Source organism: Limanda limanda, chromosome 9 (genome assembly GCF_963576545.1).
Source record: "Limanda limanda chromosome 9, fLimLim1.1, whole genome shotgun sequence".
Taxonomy (NCBI): Eukaryota; Metazoa; Chordata; class Actinopteri; order Pleuronectiformes; family Pleuronectidae; genus Limanda; species Limanda limanda.
The window spans coordinates 13,389,839-13,415,348 of record NC_083644.1 but is presented as its reverse complement, the minus strand read 5'-3'; the positions used below and the strand labels follow the sequence as shown (position 1 = coordinate 13,415,348).

Here is a 25,510-nt window from a genome sequence, read left to right as displayed (position 1 = left end):
CCTAGAGATTCGGGTCAGACTTTTTTTAAATGCTGAATGTCAAAACTGGTGCAGTTTTTGGAATTTTCAGGTCCACACATCCAGTCTACTTTGAACTATGAATCTCTGCTCTTCTGTTAACATCACACGCTTTCAAAGAGAAATGTATCACTATTCTGTTCTTCAAACCATCTTCGTGTTGCAGGGGAATACACACTTTGACACACTTATACTGTATTAATTATTGTGGCCCCACTGGAGCCTTCTGCATCTTTTTTCAGAGGCATCAGTGCAGGAGGAGACGCACTGCAGTGCAAGTTCAAGACCATAGACTGCAAAATTAGACAATATGACGTCTCCCAGAAAGCAAAAGGAAAGCGTTCTGATCGCCACTGTTTGCTGATTGCATGATTGACAACTTAAACAGAATCCAGATTGGTCAAGCGTATTTTGTGGATGGAACCTCATTGATGCGGCTCCAGCCTCTGACTGCTACTACACAAACTCTGGCTCCAAGTACACAAGATGCCGGCATTTGTATCCTGGTATTTCAGCTTAATGGAGAAGGTGGAGCCATGTCTTCCATCTTTATTTACAGTCTAAGGTCAGGACCATCAGTAGTTGATGATCAGAGGCTGTGGAAGGGTTTCATGCCCTCTGTTTGACATCCGTGAAGCGATGTTGTATGTATGTTTAGTTTAGGTCAAGAAATACAGAAGCTTGCTTCCAAAACATGCTGATTATGTCTTAAACCAGAGGAATTAAAATTAAATGCGAATGAATAATTCATTTGGTTTGTGAATTAACTGAGACTACATGCCGTATATTAATGTATTACATCATCTTGTTTAAAAATTACACAAGCCAGTTATGTCAGTTTTTTATGTGAAAAAAATAAGACAAAATGATGACTGAGAGGTTGTTCCACATCAAGAATCATAGTTGTTAAACTGATTTACATGCAGCCTCTGTCGAGGAATTTGGGGATTCAAACATGGATCCTTAGAAAGCGAGATCAGTTATCTTTACATGGATCTTTCTCATGTCCCATAAACCCAGGCTGCAGGGATGCATATAACAGAATTGCTCAGCATTCATATTTCGAAGTCGGATGAGATCGATTGGCACACTTCGCTGCTGGATGTCATCCATTATCATAATAGACAACCAAATCACTATTACAGAAAAATGAAGGTTCACTTTACTACTTCAGAAAGCCATGCTCTTCAGCATGCTGCATTACTCACGTTAATTTGGGATCGTAACAAAGGTCGGTTTGGTGCGTTAAGGCAAATATACAACAGACAACATGGGTAAAAGCAATAAAGGTTCTTTGTTGAAGCTTTTTGGTTCAGGCTCATAAGGCAGCATAAGCTTCAGTGCTTTTTGCCACATTGTTGCATACAATTAAGACAAAACCCATAATTTAAACTCTGCTGATGGACTTCCTAACCTCTCGCACAGACACAAATGAGTCCATTCTTCGTGGGTTTATGGTTCACTTGTGAAGATGCTGATAATACTGTGTTCAAACTATCAGGGGAAACGCGTTGTCCTGAGAAAAAAATGTCCATTTTTTCATGTCACTTTATTCTCTCTCCGATAAAATAAATTGCTTGCATTGATTTCGCCCCGGTCTCAGAACAACAGCTGGTTATGAAAGCTACGAAGCAACATCCAAGGTATCCATTACTCAAAACAGTTCAGACATGGTGATCGGCCGATGCCTGATTTCTTTCATCGCGTTTTTAATTCCTGAGGTTATTATGAGTTGAATATTAGAGGCTGCCAGTCTTCTTCCCCCCTCTGCACAGTGCACTAACGCTAAATTGAGTCATTGTAATTATAGCTTTCATGCATGGGAAGGTACATTTTCTGAGGTGATTTGAAGGGCTCAGAGAAAATAAAAAATCGACGTTGTGACTGAAACGATTTGGAAGCTAAATATGTGAGTGTCTCAGCCACGTCCGAGACACGTCCGACATAGAGTAAGAATTTGTATTGATGGCCTTAACACAGCTATTAACAGTAGAGGGAGCTTCAGTTATGCAAATTAGACTTGTGTTTATGACAAGATGAACTTTTCACTCCCCCTCTTTAATGCTGCTTGTCATGGAACATTGACTGTTGACTCATTTCCAACACGGTGAAATGTCCCTTGTAACCTCTGGAAACCAGTTTCCTGGCTCTCTGTCACAGCCAGGGCCTGCAAACAGAGATGTGCCCCAGCTCCCTCTCTCTCACTGCGATAAACAATTTATCTCCTCAGGTAAGATAATAACCATAGATGAAAAAAAGGGACACACTTGCAAAACCCAGAATGACTTTATGGAAGAGCAAGGTTCTTTCTCTCCTGGTTTGTAACAAATGGCAAGGAAAGAGAATGAAGCCTGTTTCAGTGTGAAACCGAAACAATCCCTTCAGAAGTTCATAGTCACTCACTCCATTTAATTTCGAGCAGCTCAAGACGGTGCATCTTGATAATATCACTGTCTACGATCTTGGCTCTGTGGTCTGTGAGATAAGATTTTAAGATAAAATATCATCAAACAGTATTGATCCCCTTGGGGAATTTAATAAAGGAAAGTATAACAGTTCAGCAAAAGCAAGTGTTATATTAGATTAGGAGGAAAAGAATAGGAAAGTTTATATATAGGATACCAACCGCAAACTGGAAAAATAACATCAGCAACTAGAATGGTACTCTGTCCAGCACACACCTCTGCCAAGGGTGGGAAATGTTAAAAAACGTAATTTAAAACGTTATTACTGGAAAGTGCATCCCACAAATAAAACTAAATTTAAAGGTTCAGTGTGTATATTAAGTGACATCTAGTGGTGAAGTTGCCTATTGCAGCTGAATACCCCTCACCTCACCCTCCCCTTCCAAACATGAATGAGAACCTGGGACGACCAGTTGTCATAAAAACTCGAAGGGGGTTTTGTTTGTCCAGTCTGGGCTACCATAAATAAAAGGGCTCATTCTAGGTTAAAGAAAACAACAAATTGGGGGTTACACACTAGTGAAAAAATCACTAGGATTACTTTATATTCAATTTGAGTCAATAGATCCCTTTCACCTAAATCTTACACACTGGTCCTTTAAATCCAGATTTGTATTTAGATCCACACAAAATAGCACATTATCAATGCTTGGTTTTCCAAGGAAGTCTATGAAAATGTCAAAAAGAAAGCGATAACAAAATTCCTGGATCCCTTTCATTTACCTGATCCATGCCAACATTGAATGAGCTCTTTCCTGGCCCATGTCCCATTCTTTCACAAACTTTCATGGAAATCCTTTTTGTGGTAGTTTTTGTGTAATCTTTCTGACAAACCAACCAACCAATCACCCGCACAGGGTTGAAAGCAGTATCATCAAACACTGTATCATGTCATGCTTTGGCTCTTAAATTGGATCGAACAGAATATCTTTTATTAGAATGGATTCTTCATTTTGCCCTGGACTTTTGTTTGAAGCACTTTGTAACCTCAGTTTAGATAAGTGCTATCCAGATAAAGTGATTATTATTAGTTATTATTAAAACATAACCTCTTTGGCAAAGGTAATTAAAACGAGTTGCAACCCTCATATTTAGCTAAATCTCTCTTCACGTCTATTTGATTTGTTAATTTAACCTCGGAAAAGCCACTGGCAAGTGAAGTCATATCAGTTTATGACAATTTAATAGGTTCCCTCTTGGCCCATGTCCCATCCTTTTACCTAGTTTGTGGAAATCTGTTAAGTAGTTTTTGCATAATCCTGCTGACAGACAAACAAATCAACCAACTGGACATGTGCAAAAACATAACCTCCATGGCTAAGGCAATAACACCAATGAAAACAATAGAACAATAATGGCTGCATGGATGAATCATAACAATAGGGATTACTCACACCATGGCTTAACATCTGTTACTTTAATATTTTCAAGTCGTCCTACTGGAAATCTTTACCAAAATCTTATGCACTCTATAGCACATTTTCTGCAACACTCACAAAGCCCGACTGCTTGGTCTACTGTTGGTTTAAAGTCCACAAGGATATTTTTGTTATAGTGATGAAAAGCCATGTGTCAACTGCAATGATTCAAAGGCACCATGCCAACATGTCACCTCAGTGAAATGTGTGTCTTTTCCATGGCTACGGCTGTACAGTCTGTGGAGATTTATGTGGGCTAAGTCAAAAGGCTTAAAGCGGCATAATATAGGGGGGGTGGGGGGGCTACTGCTCCAGAACAAACTTTAAAACTCCCCAGTGTCTGTGTGGGTCTGTGTGTTTGTGTGTGTGTGTGTGTGTGTGAGAGAGGGAGAGAGAGAAAGGTCCCACATGCGTTCTGCAGTTCCCCTTAATAGTGAATAATAAAAAGGAACTGGAAACGACATCTTGATTGCATTTTGTGGAGCAGACGAACACATGTTTATGGTTAATAACTGGTTCTCATTTGCTGACGAGCTGCCTGTGATTTCTCTCTTTTGTTTTTGTCAAGAGAACTGAAATCTTTCCCAGAGTTTCCCTGAGCATTCCACTCCTGCGTCACCGTCACCGCAGAGCTCATTTCCTTAAAGGGGGGGGGGCGAACAAATAGTGGGGGTGGTTCTCCGATCGATATCTTTAATTGCTCCCGGGTCGTATCGATACCTCCCGGTCGGTGTTGCCTCTCCATCACGAAGCCACTGGGAGAGGGGTTGCCCGGGAAACGGCCGCATGGCAACAGGATCAGAGCCGGGGGGTTGTCTGCTTCTAGGTCTCCTCCTCACTCGATGGTGAGCGAGCCACTGGAGAGAGAGAGAGTGGTGGCGGCTCCGCAGCATCCACACCGATCTGAACCAGGGAACCTGCGCGGAGGATCGAGCTCTTCCACCGGCTGCAGAGGAGCACAAGTGAGGGAATAACAAGCGCCGGTTCTCGTCGAGGGTTTTGTTTTTTTTTCTTTTCTAAAAGCGACCCCCCCTTCCTTCGCCTCCTCCACCTGCTCCTCATCCTCCACTCGGGGTTTGTTTAGTTTTTTTCTTACTTGGGAAGAGTGACAACAACCCCCCCCCCCCTTCCAGGGCAGCGATGGACATAATGTCTGCGGTGCAGGACGCGTGTGTGTCCGGCCAGTGGCTCGCCGCGATGCTCCTCAGCCTGGGCTGCTTCCTGCCCTCCTGCCTGCCCGCCGGACAAACTGTGGACTACTCCTCGGTGGAGAATGTGGTCAGCAGGCAAGGGGACACGGCTCTGCTCAGGTACAACAACAACAACACAAACAACACACAGAGAGAGACACACACACACACACACACACCGGACGAGCTACCACGCAACACAACTTTCTCCCGCTCTCCCTCACTCGCTCCTCCGCGGGAGCTGAACCCGAGCACCGCTCTCTTGGCTAACGCGGTTTTGTGTGAAGTACTTTGCGGGGTTTGTCACTCGGAGCCCGCGGGGAACACACAATGGGTCGTTTCCCTCCACCCCCCCCACCCAGTACTTGTTTGTGTCGCCTGACAGGAGGAGGACGGGAGGGAGGGAGCTAGCGGAGGGGGGCTGGGAGAGGAGCCGCTCGGTGGAACGGCCGCCGAGCGGGATGCTGCTCCGGGGACAAGTGCACCTTAGCTCGGATGCTAGCGGCAAAGTTTTCCGAGACGCTTTCCCATCGTGCTCGTCCGCCAGCAGGGACTCACCAGTGCCTGGACTGGGTTTCCGAAGCTGCTCTAACTGGGACAGACTTCACCCCCCCCCCCCCCATACACACATACACACACCAGCGCTTATGTAATTTCATCACAATATGTCCGTCACACAAGTGCTAAACAGGGACCACATATGTTCGTGTGGATGTGTGGCATCCTGCTGGTTTCTACTGTGTGTGTGTGTGTGTGTGTGTGTGTGTGTGTGTGTCTCTGTGTGTCTGTGTGTGTGTGGGGGCTCAGTTCGGATGCACACTGTGATGTCGCAGTTTCAAAAACGAAGCTGGAGAGTGTGTGGTCGCTGTACATCAGCAGCCGAGTTATGGCAGTGTCTCCCCCATCCTCCTCCTCCTCCTCCCTCCATCCTCCTCCACCTCCTCCTCCTCCTCCTCCCTCCTCCCTCTCCCTCCATCCTTCCTCCATCCTCACCCCATCCTCCCTCCATCAAACGATGCCAGCTGCTCAGGTACATTAAGTGTCACAGGCGTGGTTTGGACTCATACACTACAGAGCTTAGAAATGCAAAAATAACATTTATCACCAAAACGTTCCCCTGACGCTTAGACAACATTGTACTTTTCAAAAAATATGATTGACTGCACACTTCAAGTTATCTTTTAGACAGCGACATTAATCAGCGTGATCCATCCCAGTGTTTCGTGAAAACACTGAAACTCTTTTTGTGTGTGTACACAAAGTACACACACAAAAAGAAGCAAACTCTTCAGACGGACTCTGATAATATCTTGTTCTCTCCCATATCAAATATCCGCTGTGATGGCTGTGAGGACAGGCCGAGCGGGGCAGGCTCACCCAATTTCAATATGAATTCTGTGGATGTTGACTCTGAGAGGTTCTGGACGTGGACCTGAATACAGAGCAGCCAACTGTCTAAAGTCCCACTCAGTGTGGCCTTTTAGTCGCTGTCGCCTCCTGCTTGATCGTTAAAGACGGGAGTTGTGTCTGTGACGTAAGGTCATCATCGTCTGTGGCGGCACGGAGGCGTCTCATTATGACGATACGTCGGTGCTCATAGCAGAATTACCTTGGCAACAGCTGAGGGGGACTCACTATTTTTAACATGTTCCCTCTATGCCCAAGGGCCGTCCCATCAAATAGACTTCCAACTCCGACTGTCTCTTTAGTGGGGGCGTCTAATTCCCTGGTGTCAATCTGGGCTGGCTGTGATCAGCGGCAGAAGCTTTGCCTGAATCCTGATGGTTTATTGGGCCAGAGATTATCCCTCTACTATGAATCAGCTCAATAAACACGATGCCTCCCACCCCCTGAATAAGGCAACACACTCCACAGGCGGGTCATTGCCTCCGTAAATGCTGTGTAGAAAATCTAGGAAATGGTTAGGGTAAACACTCTGAAGAAGCTTTCAGTGCCTCTCTCTCACAGCTAATTAATGGTTTATTCAGAATTGACTGGGTATTTCTTCACTCATGTGAATGCTGCCAATGTGATGTTATCAGTGCGCTTGCACCTGCTGACCTGATACAGATTTTAAGCCTGTAAAACAGCTCCACTTGTTCCTCTGTGTGCATCTAATTGCAAAACACTGGCATCGCCCAAGTAATGACAAAGGCCTTGCCTGTCTTGGCAGAGTCATCTTCTCGGACCACAATCAACCGTGGCTCTCTTTTTTTCCTCTTTTGTTTTTTTTCATCTGCCTTGAGAGCCAACTCAGAGGGACTCGGTGCAGAAAACACTGGCTGTTTGTTGAGATTCTCTTTGGTCGTGACCCCGGACTATTAGAAGACAATTTTGCCGTGCCCCGGAGATGATTGCTGGCTAAAAAATGTGACCATTGTGAAAAACTGACAAAACCCAGAAGCATGCAATTAGTCACTGCCTGTGGATTATGGAGTAGCTCCCGAGAGGCACGTCCGCTGTCATATGTTCATTTCCCTCTTCAGTTCTCCGTGCTGCATTACTGCTGCTCTGATTCATGTCAGGCAGTTGGTCCACATCTATTAAACGATTTCTGCTCCTCACGCTGCACGTGTATCATCAACCTTTTAATCTCGTTTGGTTACTTAAAAGCAAAGCCAATTCCGCCTCTAACAAAATGCCCTTGTATTTGAAATGATTCGTCCTGCCTCTTCAAAGCCTCTTACATGGTTACATTCAAGTTGTGCACATATGCTGCCTCTTTTTACATAGCTGCAAATCTGTGAGCTTCCATAGGGAGCACATTGTTCAGAGGAGTTGCACATCCCTTTTCTTCCCCGCCCTGTTACACAGGTTTCATATCATTTGGATTCAGATGAATACACCTTGACTCTACCCTGTAAATGACTCATCTGGCTATGCATTTAAAGGGAACAGCAGGATGAAAAGACAGTTCCCCATGCTGTCTGGAAACACATGGTAACAGTGGCAGCCTCTTCCACATGGATAAGCAGCTGTAATAAACAGCAAAGAGCTATTCACTGTAAATTTAATCCGAGGAGACTGAAATCTGAACCACGATTACAATTTGCAGTACTATTTTAAAAGTTAGTTTTACCTTTTTATATAGATGCTCTGGGCTCAGTACATGAAAGGCTGTGTTCCTATTATACCGATGAAACATGTACAATATGATGAAAACTAGACTAAAGGCGCACTTGAGATTTTACATTCTACCTCGGGAGAAAATAGAAACAATGCAAATAAATACGGGGATGGGCAGTACACAGCAAGTGCTAGGCAGCGATCCAAGGTTATTTTTGTAATTCAGTTTGACAGTTGGGCCTCAGCGACAAAATAAGGTCTGCACCAAAGGCCTTAGTCTCTGTAATGGTGCAAAATTGACCTGTCACTAGTTTGAAAGTCTGGTATTCGTATAAATCTAAAATCATTGCCTCACGTCAACAGACCAGTTGATGAAAATCTCTTCTGGCTGTACATGATTGTACTGGAGCTGAGTTTTCCAGCCTCATCCAGGACAGAAACGCCACCATGTATCATTTTCCTCAACTGTGTCATTATTATGGCTCTGAAAGGTCCTGACATTTACTATAAGCACTTGTGCCAGAGACAACATCTAGTTTAAATGGCCTGGTGCCCCCGCCCTAGCACAGATGCTGCTAAGACAGAATCGAGGAATATTAAGTAGCTGTTCAAACTCCACGGGACACAAGTTAAAGGAGGAATTGTTGACTGCCTCCTTAACACAGACTATAAACATAGCTGATAAGCACCCTTTCCACTTTTTGCATTTCAGCACTTTTTTTAATTAGGCCACAGCCACTTCTGTTTAAAAAGTATAAGCAAGCTTGCTTCATCTCTCCAGCAGCTTGATTGGTGATGTAGCAGATAAGCTGGGCTCTGAATACATCCGTTATTCATGGGAAAACCTGGTTTACCTCTTTAGACATGTATGTGGGCACACCTGAGTCTGTCACCGCTAATTAAACGCCCAAATCCTCCTGCCTGTTTGTCACATCACATGTTTAATGTGATCCGTTTTGCTGTCAGCACAACATTGTTGTCTTTCACAGTCGCTCCACATCGCAGGATCAGGTGTTGGGCACGTCAACTGACTGACCTAATTTTTGGTTAGTGAATAGACACTGTCATTCGATGAAGTGGGGTTGTTGTTGCGGAGAGAGGGGCTCTCCGCTGGATATGCATGTAGAGAAATTACTTGTGCTGAGAAAATTATACGGTCCTACGTCCAAATAATCCGACCTTTCCTTTCTAACAGTAGAAAGCAGGCATATTGCTCATATCAAGGCCTATCTCTTGTTGCCCAAGGGAAGCCGGCTATACTAAAGTATTCATCAGATTCATTACTCTGGCATCCATTCTTAATAGATGAGCTTTAGTACAGATGGACGTTGGACAAGTTGACATGCCAGAGCAAGGGCTAGAAAGCCTTTCTGTGTAGCCGCTGCCATTAAACCTCTAGTTATCCTCCTCCACAGCATTCAATTGAAACTCAAAGACCATCGTGGCTTGTTTTAAATAGTCATCCAGTGTGTTGCTGAAAGCAGCCTCAGGTCTTTTAGATGAATACTTACAAAGCTGCAAAGATATTTATGAAAGGAAGTGTCATCCGAAGAACGGTGTCGGCAATTTTAATATCAAGGCTTGTTCTAATAAACAATCTTTTGAAAGTCAGACTTATTCATCAGCCAGCAATGAGAAAATATGTGATATATGTTGGTCTTTTGGTTTGTTGTGTCGAGTTTAAACATATCCACTAAATGCAGAATGATATTACTCATAAGACAAATCCAAGTGTCATTGTAGCATTGTCACAGTTCAGGCTTGGTTCACGAGTAAGATGCATGTGTTAAACTGCAATCATAGCAGGTTTACAGAGATCCAAACTTGTAAATAACAACCTGCATGCAAGCCAGATTTGCACACTGAAAATCATTTCAAAATGGATTACCTTCATGGCCATCATTTGCCAGGTAAGTCAATCCATTGTACTCTCTAAAAACCCTGCATTTCTATTTCTAATACATTTCAATTACCACTAAAGTGATTTAGAGTCCTGATAAATTAAAGCCCTAAATGGAAATGCTTTTTTTCAAGGTAAATCCTTCGAGGGAAATAGATGCTATGCTAGCTTTTAAAGCATCTCTCTAATAACTACAATTATAAGGGATATGGAAAATGATTTGGTGTGGAAAATTGAGCTTTTTCCCATTCTGAGTCGTGAGCATCCACATAATTGCAATAATTCCACGGCAAAATCACAGAGGAGTGTTTTTTGTTTTGTGAGAAAGCTATAAGCCTCAAAATTAAACTTGACAGACAGTGACTGGAGAGGCAATAACAGGTTATCTTTCGGGCAATTTTAAAGTGAAGTTACTTGAAACTGAATTTTTCAGGAACATGTCTACTGGGAGTCTTTTCTCTTTTTCACATCACTGACTGCTGGGCTTGGAAACAGTTTACGATTTAAATTGAACGAAAAGCTTTGATTTGTCCCCTATTTACAAGTGTATTTGTTACACAGGTGTGAATACTGAAATTGGACGTTTTTACTGAGTACTGATAAAGCAGATCGTTGACACATACATTTTCTACAAGCTGGAGCCAAAATAAACCTGTTTCTATGGTATAGCATAGTCTGCTTTGTTATAGAATAGTATATAATCTATAGAGTATATATCGTCTTTTTATGAACAAGATGAAGCTCATCTCTCTGACAAATATTCCTGTGAGCGATTTGTTTTTACAGGCTCTTTTGTTAAACAGTGTACAGCCTTTTCTGTTCCAAATCATTCGTCAACATTTGCTGTCTTTCATCACAGAGAGATGAAATGAATCCTCAGAGCCCCTTCAATTAAACCTCTTAATCAATCAGTTAGCATCTCCTTGTGTTTCATGATAATTAGTCTTCTCTGATAACATGTCGTATTCTCGTACGTGCCTCCTTAGTTAAGCTAAGTAAAAAAAAAAACTGTCTTGGTATGCTTCTCATGTCAGCAGGTTATAGACAAAACCTGCTGACATCAGAGTTTGGAGCCTGAGCGTTGGTAAAGCTTTGAAAGAACGAGTGCAGTCACAGGGGTGGTACGCTTTGCTTGGTATGCTGAGCATGGAAATCACCCCAACCTTTAGAAAGCTTCTGGGAAACATGAAATTTCCTGCATGTACTTTATATCTCCCTACCCGGTAAGTAAAGTCATAAATCTCTGAATTCAGCCCTGCTGAGTCCAAGTGAGAAGCTGCAGCTGTCATGCCGCCAATGGTTTGATTGATTGATTGATCAATTGACACTGATATAATATTAATCATTTTTGAATGTTTTAAGATTTGTCCCTGTGGGGCTTAGTTGCATAAGTGGGGGATTGAATGATCTTCTGTGAGATAGCCTCTCAGGGTCGAGCGGTTGATTACATTATCTTCAATAAAAGATCTTTATGTGTGAGCATGAGCTGAGGTTCGGGGGGCCACAGGTAAACATTAGTTGACCCTGAGGGAATAACAAATCACAAGTGTTGACACATGGTTATCTTAGCGATGCCCTTTGGTGAATTAAAACAATCTATAGGGATTTCAGCTCACTAGATGGCTCTTTGTTACTTGAATGAAATCCAAGTGTCTTATCTTTGGTTTACACATGGAGAGCTTTCTAGTGGACGGATTTCCTTCCAGGGAACCATCTTTTCTGAGTTAGAAACAGTAAAACCAGTAGACCTACATTACTGTACACATATTGTTGAATGTGATATATGACCTCACATCATCTTCAAATTTGAGATCCTGTCCATGACTTTACCAGATGCATAAGTCCTCTGATTGCAGCATCTCATTAGACATTAAATGTATTTCCCCACTGTGCCAGATAGACTGAGAAATCAATCAGGGGAATTCTCCAAATGTGCAAATGATTAACTGTAATATCTATTTTATTATGTGACTCACTCATGTATTCACGATGGCAGGTTCTTCACAATTGATTAGAAACTCCATCGGCCAAAGGATGTATGCATTGTCATAAGTCTTTTGGTTCTGTGTTGGCATAGCTAAAAAATTTTAATTGGAGTCGCTCTGAGCAGGGTTTTTTTGTTTTCTCTGTTACTCTCTCTGTCATCTGCATAATGAGTGTGTGGATTTCCGACTGCTGTAAATGTTAGTTGTAGCCGAGTAATTGGAGAGTCTGCATTGGTAATTATTAGTCAATGGAGAAAGAAGCAGTGAAGCAAATCAATATCACTGAGAATATTGCCATGCTTTTTTTCGAGTGTGGTCAGGAGTTAAGGTGAGAGAAGTGTCATGCTGCACAGAGATGAATAAAAGCTTATTTATGAGACTAATTAATTCATATTTTATGCACTGTAAATGTCCATAGTGCATGGGGTTGCAGTGTGGATAAAAAACTGGAGCTTATTTCACTGAATGCCTTTATATTCAATTTTGTGGTTGATGAAAGGCAGCCATGAAAAATGCCCCTATTTGAGACCTACTGATTAGTTGTAGTTTCATGACAGTGTATTAACTCTTTGCTTTTTTTGCACAGATGGCACAAATGGTTTGTTACTGTAGAATAATCCAATTAAACGGAACAAAATCCGGTGTTGCTCAAGTGGAATTTAAAACAGTCCCCTAAGCACTTGACTTATTATGGGAACACAGCACACTATAATCAGTCACAAAGGTTAGAACAGTGATATTGAAAATGCCTGCGACCTCCATTGTTGTATAGTATGTTTAGCACTAATGTTTATTCAGGACCATGTTTAGCCGCTTTGAAAGGATTGTGTTGTTAGTTTATCAGGTAATATTATTGTAATTTTTGCCACAACAGAACACACAAAAGATTGATGGTTTAATCTAATCGTAGAAGAAAAATGTTGACATTAATAGGCTGTCACACTTTGTCCTGACCACACCAGGGCAGGGACAGTGACTCAATCTGTGCCCATGTTAAACAGCATATTCATCAAATGATCTGTGAGACTGCCACTCAATAGGATTCTTATTTTAGACTGAGACTTGCTTTTCATAATGGGAGTTTGATTTCTCCACCGATCTCTTCCTCCGTCTGACTCTCTCTTTCAGTTTTATCTCGTTGCCACCTATTTCGCCCTTTCTCTCGGCAACTCTCTGTTCCTTAAAGGTCGTGTAAGCGATTCTAATCCAGGACAGTTTTTGTGAAATTCATTGAATCTCCTCACAGTCCCCCATCAGTCCGTTCTTTGTTCCTACAGAGCCCAGGCTCTATGAATGTGAAATAAACAAAGTGGCTTGGACTGCAACATACAAGACTATTGAAGCAACAGGGAGCGTTCAAGCTTGTGCACAGGTCAAAAGAAAGAAGAGGGGAAGATGGGAGATGAGGGAAAATGGGGCAATCATAGGGAGAGATGGTCAATCTGGCACCAGCTAATAGATAGTGTTAATTTAAGGATTGAATGGGAAGATCAGCGAGTAGTTTACCCTTCCATTGCCACCAGATTGTGTGTATTTGATGGAATTAATTTCACTGCAGATGAGACCAGTGGTGACATTAAGGCATTTGAATGGAAGGGAGCTCCTGAAATGGCATTTATGGCATCTGATAGGGTGAATGGATGGGGCCACTCTAAAGCCCAACAAGATTTATTCCAGTAGTCCCGATGGCCAGTTCGTCTCTGGTGTGAGTGATAGCTGAATAACATGGGCAGACTTTTTCTGATTTAGTTAGCAGCCATTTAGCTGCATTTTGTTCCAGCATAAGCATGTATTTGACTTATATTAAAGATACTATTCCTCATTAACAACCTCGTCCCACACCAATTTCAGAAGGATCCTTTCATAATAATGTCAAATATGTGGAACTTTGTGTTTTGTGCTGTTGCTACATCTTAAAGTGCAGCAGTCTTTACCCATTGTCATACTCATCGACTCTCTCTCTCACCACCACATTTACAACCAGCCATTCAGTCCTTGATGCCATTTAGGCAGCAGAACAGGCAATCTGGCGAAGCAGGTGTGCCAGGTCTTACAGTGATGTACAACTGTTTGTCGTCAGCATTACACCGATAGGACACTTTTTTCACTGTATGGCTTTGGGGAAACATGTCTTAAAAACAGAAAAATAAACTTTCTTTAAAGGACACAAACCATTTGAGTGCCGTGCCTGAGATTCAACCCAGTGCTCTAGGCACTCGGAAACAATATGGTGGTCTATTGTGACAAAAGGCAGCACTGAGATCTAACAACACTCATACTGTGGAGTGCTCCATGGGAAGTAGGTAGCAGCACATCCTTTGACTTTGATAAGATGCTCTAAATTGAACCATTCTACTGTATTTGTGTTATTGTATTTTATATTTTATTGGGTTAGGAATCCATCAGGAATTTGCAGATGAAGCTTCTAGAGGTCCACTGAGTGTAGGGGTGTATTTGTTTTTTTCATTGAGTTAAAATATCAACCGTCTTTCTTCAGAATGGCTTACTTCACCTTTAATTGCATGTAAAGGTAAGCAGTCAAAGGCAAATGTAGTTGTGGCCATTCTGTTTGTATTTTGTCCGTTTGTTAGCTACTGGATATTCTGTTCTGTGTCATATGCAGCTGTCAACTCACACACTTAAGCAAAGGCATTGAAACAAACCAGGCACTGGATAATGAAAAGAACAAACTGCAGCCCCTATCCGTGTCATTCATCAAATTATAATTTTTTCCATTTGAGACAGCGACAGGAATATTTTAGACAACCTCATCACGCATCACCGTCATAAAAGAGACACACATATACAAACACAACTTTTTCTACACCTAGTGCTCATTTAATCAACTTTTTTGGTCACATTCAGTCGACCTCACCTGTTTTATTTTTAGTCGATACATGACACAATAATAATAATAATAATCATCTGAATAAAACACTGAATGTAAATACTATTTTCTATTTTCTAAATACCTTAATATACTTAAAATTTGCAATAAATTGAGACATGTGTTTTTCAACTTTAATCGCATTATGTAGACATGCTAACATCTTAGCTTGTCTACATACACATACAGAAGTTACCAACTGCTTGACAATGGATGCCCTGGCTTTGTGTGGAAACAAGATGGCTGGCACTATGAAAATACTAGGGAGAAACCATAGTTATGCTATATGTTTCAAGAGAAATTGATATAATTAAGTTTTTGGATTGGCACGCATAGCAATGGCCATGTATTTTGAAATATCAATACCATTACCATTCTTTAATACAGTTAATTAACTGTTTCACAATATGAATTGGTCAAAATTCAGATTGTCCTTAATGGTTAAAGCTTTGATTATGAGCATCCATAATGCCAGCTTTACAGTACCTCAGATAGGTTCTCTGTAGTCGTGTTTGTTCTGTTCTCCTCCTAATACACAGTGAGCATTTTGAAAGGGGGGATTACAGCTCCAAGCTAATTAGCATCCAGCCCTGGGAACTATACAAAATATGTGTCTAGATAATACATTGTATGAAGCTACCCTACCTCTGTCATGTTCAAATGTGCATGCTGATTGTGGGATTTAATAAACACGCAGTCTGTACTGTATTGTTCGACACAGTCAGGATTCCACAGTAGCACATCCCTGAGACATGCAATCAGTTTCCAGCGCCTACAGTACTTTCTACAATCTCGTAAAACCTCAGCTGTTTTAAGTGGAAGTGTGTGGGCCATTGCTTTCTGCCGTAAACCTCCATCCGGGCACCGTCTTTGATTCCAACACAATGCCCCTGCTGCCATCCTCTCTGTGCATTGTGGATGTTGCTTTCATGTCAGAATATTCACCCTCCTTTTGCTACTGCCATTGCTAATGGGTAATCTTTTCAAAGCCTGGAGAGGATAACCTGTCATCTTTGTTTTCATGGCCACCTCAGGGCCATTCTACAAGTTCAAAAGAGAAAAAAGTCTGCAATGCAGTTTTTGTGAGGTTAGTTTTCTGTGTTTTTTTTCCGTATCTGCCATCACAGGCAGAGCTACATGTGGGAGCAGGTGCTGAGCTGAATGACTTCAGTGGCATGTACTGCTCACTTAAGGGGATACCTGAGCCAGATGCTTTATTATGTAGTGTTTATGCTGATGCTAGTGTTCCACAATACAAAAATGTGGGGGTGAGGGTGGTTCTTGAAACAGTGGCACTCCTGGAAATTACTGCTTTCACTATGAATTTTGGCTTGTTTTCTGATTTTCTCATCAAATGTGTTGACATGTAAAACAACCACCTGCAAAACAGCCATATCCTCTGTGACAGACCAATGTGGCCATTCAGAGATGATGAAGTTTACGTTCTCTGAGGATGCCAATGATTTTTCTGATTTCCACCCGACAGTATTTGCTGGGTATTACTTTCCTGGGTACAATATGATTCACCTTGAGGAAGCAGCAGTGGTTGATTAGATTGTAAGACTGCGGGAGAAGGAAATTATATATGCATTTCTGTGATGAGGAAATATTTTCAGGTAGTGTAGTGCATATCGTTATGAGAAAGAAGCTCTATAATCACAAGTGTTTACAGCAAAGCACAACCAAGGTTTCTCTTTATGTCAGTACATTAAAAGAGTGGTGTCTTACACATAAATGCAATCATCAGAGACAAGGTGATATTGACACTTATGTGGTTATTCATATTTGAATATGTGTGCTGTCACAAGTTAAATGAGCAAGAACTTAAGAATCAAATATGAGATAATTAGGACTGCAGGGATTCCCAAAACAATATTATTCCAATCAGGATAGACTAGAAGAAATATGACAAAATAAAAAATTTAAGTCATATTAATTTCTTAATTCATTGTGAACAGGAAAAAAAAAAAGTAATATGTAGAAAACTCCTTGGGGCCTCGACACTGATGGTGATGAGGAGGAGCAGAGCTCAAGGTCTTTATGAGAGGAATCATGTGATCTGAGGACACTCCGCGACAGGATGGGCGCTACTGAAATGACAGTGAGGTTGTGATTGGATGAGACATGAATGAAGGTGGAACTTGGTTATTGATTAGAAAACTATCCAAGGAGATTGTCACCCTGATTAAGTGATGTTAAGTGACTCAACACTCAGATGAGGCAGACATTTTACACATGGCACAAAAGTATTTTCTTATCATCTATCCCCACTCAGATTTGATCAATTATGTGACCTGAGTGCTTCTCACAGTCCACTGTGGTATTGTAACATATTTGAAATGTGAACACAGATTTCCCTATTTGTTCAGTGAGGTTCTCTTGGTTCCAGGGGAAATGTTGTAGTTTGGGAGCTTGAAATAATGGCCATCTTAGATTGTGTTATATTATAAATATAAAAAGATAATTATAAAAATTGCTGATTTCAAAATCCTGAGTGACGTTTTGAAAGAATGACGAATAAAGACATGAGTCAGTATCAGTCCCTCCTGTTCTCCTCCCTCTGCTGTAGCTGGGATTTACAGCCTGCAGGTACTCTACTGTTAGAGAAAGAGAGAGAGAAGGGGGTGGGTGGGTCTTAGGGTCATCTCAGGCGACTTCTTGCATCCAATCTACACCGGAGCCTTTGTAAAGTTATAATTTTGAAACTCCAGATTTCTGGTTTAGTACCCTCTTAAAATGTAGACTTTTGGAAATGATAACGCCAAAACCGACATTTGCTTCCTGATTGGGCCTCATTTGTGTCGACTGTTATTAAACCTTACTTTGTGGAACACTTCCACCTCATCATAGGTAAAAGCCAATAAATCCCTGGTCTTACTGACCCTATTACTCTTTCCGGTTCAGTCAAAGCACAGTGAACAGAGAAGCCACCACAGCTATAAAATAACAGCAAAATGTAGTAAAAAACTCAGAGCATATATTTTTCTTTCTTTTCAATTAGCTAAGGCCTTGTGTCAAAGTATTTAAATAGCAGTGAAGGGTGACCCTAAGTTAACAATTCTTGCCCTGTTGTTCAACAAGATACTGTATAACCTCCTTGCAGGGCTGGGCGATATGACTTCAAGTCAATATCACGATAATTACCTTGATTACAATTACTGAACTATTTTTTAAACATTACCCTCATAGTTCTCTGAAGAGGTCTGCATTGGAAATATGCTGAACTGTTAAAGTTGGAATAATTTTTCTGATGAAGAGCATATCTTTGTGATTTTAAAATAATTTAAAGAAACTCAAAGATGGACTATAAATAACTTTTCAAAGAGTTGAGTCCCGCTTTGAGTCTCTTTTCAAACGCTTCTGGAGCTGCCTTCATGTGCTGAAGTCTGCCGGTGTTTACAGTTTGCCCATTTACTAAAGCAAAACAGGGTTTGAACAGTTTTTTTTTAACATACTTTAAATTAATTACACGTGTTTCATTAAATAGTCGTCAGTATTGTGTTTGATTGCAGTGTTGTCTGTACACAACTTCCTGTCCTCCTGACGTCCTTGAACTCACCAGCTGCAGGTGTGCTAGCTCCACAGCTAGTCCCCTTTGATCAGTGGACCTGGGCCACACTGGCTGTGGTTGCACCACGGATTGGCTTGGTTTTCATTTGGCCACTGCCTGTGTGAACAGCAGACAACCGCGACACGCAGCAGGACATTTTTCCAGATATATTATTCAAAACTCAGATGTGGACTAAAATAAATAAAAAATGTAGAAAGAGTTAGAAATATGAATTTGTGCTTGTAGAGAAAAGGATTGAGTTTCCACTCAGAAATATTGTGTTGACAGATTTCTTCAAATTACACTTTTCTAACATAACAACATTTCTAAGAAATTACTTGTATTATAGTCTAAGAAAGACCAAAGTTGAGATGTGAGAGGACGATGACAGACTGATACGTGGTCATGATATTAAACACAGGAGCAATCTCTGCATTGTGGTTAGACCCATATCAAAGAAAATCACTAGAAGAAAGGACTCCAGGAGAGGAGAACTGCTTATATAATGGAAATTTGCAAAGACAACTGCGAAGAAAACTGTCAGATACATATATACCACTTTCTTGCCAATGTAAGGACTGACAAGTTTGGAGCAAAGTAACTTTCAACAAGTCTCCTGCAATCCAAGAGGTTTAATTTCCCCATAAGCCCTGACACTTGACATTGACAGAATTGGGTTTTCTGGCTACAAGATCCATTTATTTACATGCTGTGTCACATTCTGTTTTCCAGCTACCATGGAAATGGACAAATAAAGTGAAAGCTTTTCTAAAAATACCACAAGTATTGGGCCACCTTTTAAAACACACTTGAGTGACTCACACATTCGTCATCAGTCTTTCAGGGGTATATGTGTGAGCAATGAAATGGCAGTCCCTACACTATATACAGGTGGGTGCTTTTGACATAGCTATATCTAAATATAAAGCTATAGTACATTTCACTGTGTTGGTATTGATTGACGTCGTTGAAGGAGACATTACATAGTATATCTGACAGTGAGGAAACAGTTTCTGTGAATAAATCTTCAGAGCACTTCATACTTACCTCTTTCTCCAAAGTGATTTTTATTTTCTGCGATCAGCCCTAGTGTGCACTTCTTGTGTGTCAGCTCAGCGGCTGCTTGGCCGACTAAATTATTCCACAGATATATTTTTATCTCACAGTTTATAATAGGGGAAATACTGTATACAGCTTCATGAATAATTCATACAGGCATTCCTTTGTAGAGATTAAAAAAATTGGAATAAGAATAATTTACGGTGTAAGCTTACATAAATAGTTTCAGGAACAGCTAATCAGCTAGCTGGCCAGTCCAAGGCACGGCGGCTACCTAAAGTTCTGAGTTCGTCCTCAGAAGGAGCTTCTTAAGCCTCGCATGAGAGCCGGCAAGGGAATAAATTCAAATACTGCTGTCCAAATCATATCCACCTCCTCTTTCATTTAACTTAATATGATTTTCTCTTGGACGTGGCACACTGAAGCCTCTCATGGTTTAATTTGCCACTGAGGAAGCGACAGGCCCTAATTATACTGTTTAGGTGCCGAGAGACACTTAAACATGACCAATTACGTATACAGTTAAAAGCAGAAGATAAAATAAGTGTAATAATGAGAAGAGAAAAAAAGAAAAGAGAAATAGGATTTAAGAAAGAAAAGAAAGTTTGCAGGATTTTTTACGTCAGAGATAATAGTCGGAGGGAGAAAATGGCAGTAATCGTTCTTCCGACTTGTCTCGATATACTAATCAGATTTAAAGGCACACGGTGTATATTCAGCAGGGTTTTTTTTACACAATACTCTTTGCTCTCACCAATTGCATAGATCAGTCATGCGTCACTGCACAGCAACAATTCCTCAGCCTCGTAAGCTGAACCTTTATCCTTCATTGTAACCCCGCGAACATTCAGCAGACTGCTATTAGGTGTCCTTCTAACCATATGGTTTGCAAGCTTAGTAATTGCCTGAACATTGCGGATAAATTCATGATCTGAGCGTGGCGTTCTGTTGAGTAAACTGTTCTAAAGGACACCAGCCTTCTGTTTACGCCGCTCTAACCCCTCTGGGCCCTAAATGGATTAATGATCCCGAGGTTGTCAGTTCAAATGCAGGCGATGAGGATACAGCTGATGTGTCCTTGAGCGAGGCTTTTAATCTAAATTGTGTCAGTTAATATCCATCTTCATAAATGCATTACACACATAGCATGCGTTATGTAAGTCACCCCCAATGGAGTCAGGGGAAACAAACACTGTGAGCCCCCCCCATGGCACCTTGGCCTGCAACACAGTCCCGGGGAATATCGAGTGGCTGTTGTCTGGACTGCATTGCTATGTCGTTGTTTGGAGTCACTGTCATAATGAATTCTGTTTGTGCATAGATGCCATATTTTACAGTTGGATATAAATAATTCCAGTGTTCCAAAGGGGTAGTCAAAGGTTCTAAATCTAAGTCAATAAAAGGGCTATTGGTGCTCACCTCAGTGCCTGGAAATTGTGCAATGTGCACTACACAGTAAACAGGACCATGGTGCACTGCTGACATGCTGGGGGGCTTGTGGGCTGTGCTTAATCAGAACAGTATAGCTTTTCTTAGTGGGTGGTTTGCTAACATCGGGACCCCACATACACAGAAAGGGGGAGTTTTCAGGGTTGCCCAATTAGTGCTGAAAAGTGTAGCAGTGTGAGAGTGTGTCAGGAGGCAAGTGTGCACCAGAGGAGGCGTGTCATCAATCATCACTCCAGCTCCAGGCTTGTTCCAACCCTTTTCCCTATTTGGCAGAAGGGGAAAGAAGGAGAGCAGAGAGAGTGACAGTGGCTCGCCGTTTCCAGGAATGTCAACAGAGCACGCTGAAACAGACGGCTGAAGCCTGGGCGACCAGAAAAGCTGATTTATTTCTCTTCTGATCCGTTTTTATCAGATTTTATTGTAATATTTCCCAGAGGTTCATTAAATATGAATGTAGTTTTGTCTCGTGCTTTGATGTTCACCTGAAACATGATGAAAAAGTGGCTGATAAATGATATAGCCTCGCACTGCAATCTGCTGAAGCTGTAGCAGCAACAACAGTGTAATGCAGCGTTCACGTTTCTCCCTTCATAGAAAATGAATAATTTTCATCGGATTGCCGTGTATGCAATCAAGTTGATGTGTTTTGTGGCTGAGCCTGAGGCCGGGCCCCCCCCAGTGATTGATACATGGCTGGTTAGGCAGTTGGTAGTTATAATCTTTTCTCCTAAAATCAATAAAAAATCAGAAATGTCTAATGTTAGCTTGCTATGTTATTGATGGTTGGCCAGCAGTAACCCACTGTAACTGTTGCTCCTAAAAAAATTATATTTGTATCTGTGTACACACACAGACACACACACACATATATAGGACTGTAACTTCTCTTTGGATTGATCTGGGGATTTTTTTCTCCATTATCAGTTGATTGTTTGATTTTTAAAAACCCCAAAATAGTGAGAAATAGTATCACAATAACCCCGGTCCAAAAGTGACGCATACAGCCAACCAAATGTCCAACCCTTAAAATTATTAGAAATACATTGAAATTATTATATTGTTTAAATGGTATATTTGCTGTGAGCTCAACATTAGGTTTTGGGACTTGACTTCAGAACATTTGGTGGACCATCTCCATTTCCTTCCTTACAGAAATGAAGCTAATATATGCCGTGTGTGGATGCACTAGTCTCAGCTGTCAATCATGATGTTTCATCACCACCAATATGTTTCAGTTTGGATCGTGTCCAAACAACTAACATGGAGGGATCTGGGTTTATGACCTGCACTGCCCCCAGACACCAGCGGGCAATCAAGACATTTGGCTTCCTTTTTGGGAGTTGTCATGTTACTCATCTTCTTCTTCTAAATACACAGTCTATTCTCAGGACTTGAATAGAAAGACTATAGAATTGCTTGGTCCCATATGTGACCAAGTGCAGTTCTTTTTTTTTTTACAATCGCACTGCTGGGGAAGTCAGAAATTATTGACAGTTTTGCTCTCTTAACAAGATTAACTCTACATAAACATACTCAACATGAAAAAATAAAATAAACTTATTTAGAAAAAATGACCTGTGCAACTGGACTTGAAAAGGAATTTTATGAGAGACAATGAAATGTCACAAATTGTGCTTTGTATGTCTGGTCGCCGCCGTCACCAAACACTGCAATCGTGTGCCGGCAATTATTTTACATTCAACCTGTCAAATGTTTACGCTGCATCCCTTCCCTCTTGTGTCATCTGGATATAAACCAACAATTCTTCCTCTGCTTTAACACTGACACATTGTGTGACACTCGCTCAGAGACTTGTAATGTTTCCAAAAATGGGTACTTAGCTCTGTAAGGAGGGTATAATGATAATGACACTTCATCATCATATGAAATGCCTCTCATTTAGGGAGTCTTCTCACTGCTTTGTCGCTGTCTTGACAGTGTCAGTACCAGCAGATGAAAGCGTAGAAAATCTTCCTCTGAATACTATGTTTGAGGCTTTTTATCATGTGTGCAACTTCTAAAAGCTCCATACTTTCAAATTAATATAATGGTTATAGTCCTGGCATGATGATGTTCATTTTATGCCCTCCACGCTGTAGCAGAAAATGTCCATGTGCAAAATGCTTTGAGGAAATCTCTCCCTAGGGAGGTGACAGTAATATACAACAGGAAATAACAAAAACTGCCCTCACATAGAGCAGAGAGGCAGCAGCAGTGATAGAGAAAATTAAGTCGGAGGATAATGTGTCTGCAGTTATGGTTTAATTCAACCTTTCAAAATATCTGCAAGCTCAAATGGGTCCTTGTGGACTAGAATATCAAGTCCAGGTTTGCAGGCACGTCCGTGGCCTGTGGCCTAGTGTCCAACTGTCTGACATCCACCCTTAATAAAACTGTCATCAACATTAGCTGAATTGTGTAATTAAGTTTTTGTCCCTCCACTGGAGCAATATTTCATCACTCACAAATGACCCTCGACAACATTATCTTGATGTTAATGTCCACATGACATCTGTGATGACTCTACCACTCTCACTGGCAGGGGTATAAAATGATATGGCACCAGTGGAGATGTCGCTCGTGTCTGGAAAATACATTTCTATGACACCATGATGTCACAGAGACGGAGCCAGGTTTTTTTTTATGCTCGTGATGTCAGAGTTCAGCTTCTGTGACTTTGTTCAGAGAGCATAACTTCATAGCGGCACATGTTCTCGATAAACTGCCACACTCAGGTGGGAGACTCGTGCTGTTTTAGACAAAAAGCATCAGTAGGGGAGCCGAGCTTGGATCTATTCGTAATAACCACTTCTTTAAAGCGTCAGTCATGAAAGGAAGGGCTGACCTACACGCTGTAAGGAGGATTCTTGCTCCCTTGTTAGTGTGTACTGGTGGGGAATTGAGGTCTTTCCTGTCAGGAGGTAATACGTTGACGCTGCAGACTATCTCAGCAAAGCCCAAGGAGAAGGAGAAGTAAAAAGTAAGAGAGCGAGATAGAGAGAGCAAGCTGAGATGGGGCCAAAACCGTGTTCAGCTCGTGTGTGTCTGTGCACCTGTATGATGATAGTGTGTTTGTGCGTAAGTGTGTGTGTGTGTGGATGTGTAATTGCCTGTTTGTGTGTGCGTGTACCAGCACTTGTATGTGTGTGTGTGTGTGTGTGAGAAAGAGAGGAAGGGGGAAGGAGTTGACTGACAGCCCTATCTCCCACAACACTGTGGAGCTCCATACATCATTAATCGCTGACAAAAATGAACATTCTGCTGTATCCTTTAAGGGCTAAAAGACCATACTGTCGGCTCAACCCGAATTTGAGCTTATATGTGTCGGTGTCTCTTTGTGTGTGTGTGTGTGTGTGTGTGTGTGTGTGTGTGTGTGTGTGTATTTTTGAGTCCACTATACACACTGTCTATAGGTGAAGATTCACTACCAACTTAAGGTTTCTGACCTGTGTGTTTGGTTCAGTGCCATTGTGATGGATGACATGGTTATCAGATTCCCGTCTTCGGGATGGGGGCTGTCCTATGTTGCTGTCAAGGTCAATGGTTACTAGGCTTATAAAGAGTGGCCACATGGTGAGCTTACTGAAACACACCCTATATTTTATAGAACATCCATCATATCAAATGTCAGAAACAGAATGAGCACAGACTTGAAATACGCACATGAGGAAGCCACCGAATGAGGAAAATCTGTCCTCAGGAGGGGGAAAATGACTTTAACATTTATACCATATAGGATTTAAGGGTGTACATTTCAAATGTTTTTCTAACTGTAAAACTGGCGAGTCTGTATTGTTTGGTACATCTGGTACTTAAAAAAAAAAAGACTACTTTGACGTTTATAGAATTTTGGCATGGACTTGGTACCGAAGTATCGTTTCTCGTGACATCCTCACTGTGGGGTCAGTCTTGTGCGCTGTCTGTTAGAAGAGAATACCTCAATTTATGGTGCAGAATTATTGTAATAGATTAACCAATAGTAATAATCGGTTGAAATTTGTATGGTCAGTTAATCGATAAGTGATGAACATCCCGAAGAAGTATCTGTGGTTTCATTATTCAGAATAAATGCAGCCCTGTTTGTCCAGGTGCAGTTTCAAAAGAAAGGCGTGTGCCAGTCAAACGATTGGATTGGTTACAGCTTGATTGTGAGTAGAATTTATTCCCTGTTATTAGTCCACAGGGAGCTGATAACAGATTGGCTCTATTACTAAAATAGCCTTCACCGGAAATTAGCATATACCATAGCTTGAAGTGAAAAATCAGATCAGTTAGTTGTGAGACCAAAGTCTGGAAAAATAGAAAATTATGCTTTTTTCCCTCTAAACTTGGACAGTTTTTATATGATCAAATCTGTCTGTGATTTATTTTTGATTCAACAAACACAAACATATTAGCAGTTATCAACCGTGTGTGAGAGGATAAAATTATTTTCTATCTTTTTTCTGCCTTACTCTGCTTTTTTAATGCCGCTGTGGGCTTCTCACAGACCAGGCTCATGTGTATTTTTTTTTTTGCACAAT

General features: G+C 41.4%; 1 protein-coding gene across 2 annotated transcripts in view; it reads left to right on the top strand.

The window, feature by feature from the left end:
- The first annotated feature begins 5,041 nt into the window (after positions 1-5,041).
- The window catches only part of negr1 (neuronal growth regulator 1), a 126,460-nt gene continuing 105,991 nt past the window's right edge, over positions 5,042-25,510 (top strand). For both annotated transcript variants that reach the window (XM_061077894.1, XM_061077893.1), the window contains exon 1: positions 5,042-5,211. In XM_061077894.1, the coding sequence (XP_060933877.1) occupies positions 5,042-5,211 (170 nt within the window). The remainder of the gene's footprint in view (positions 5,212-25,510) is intronic.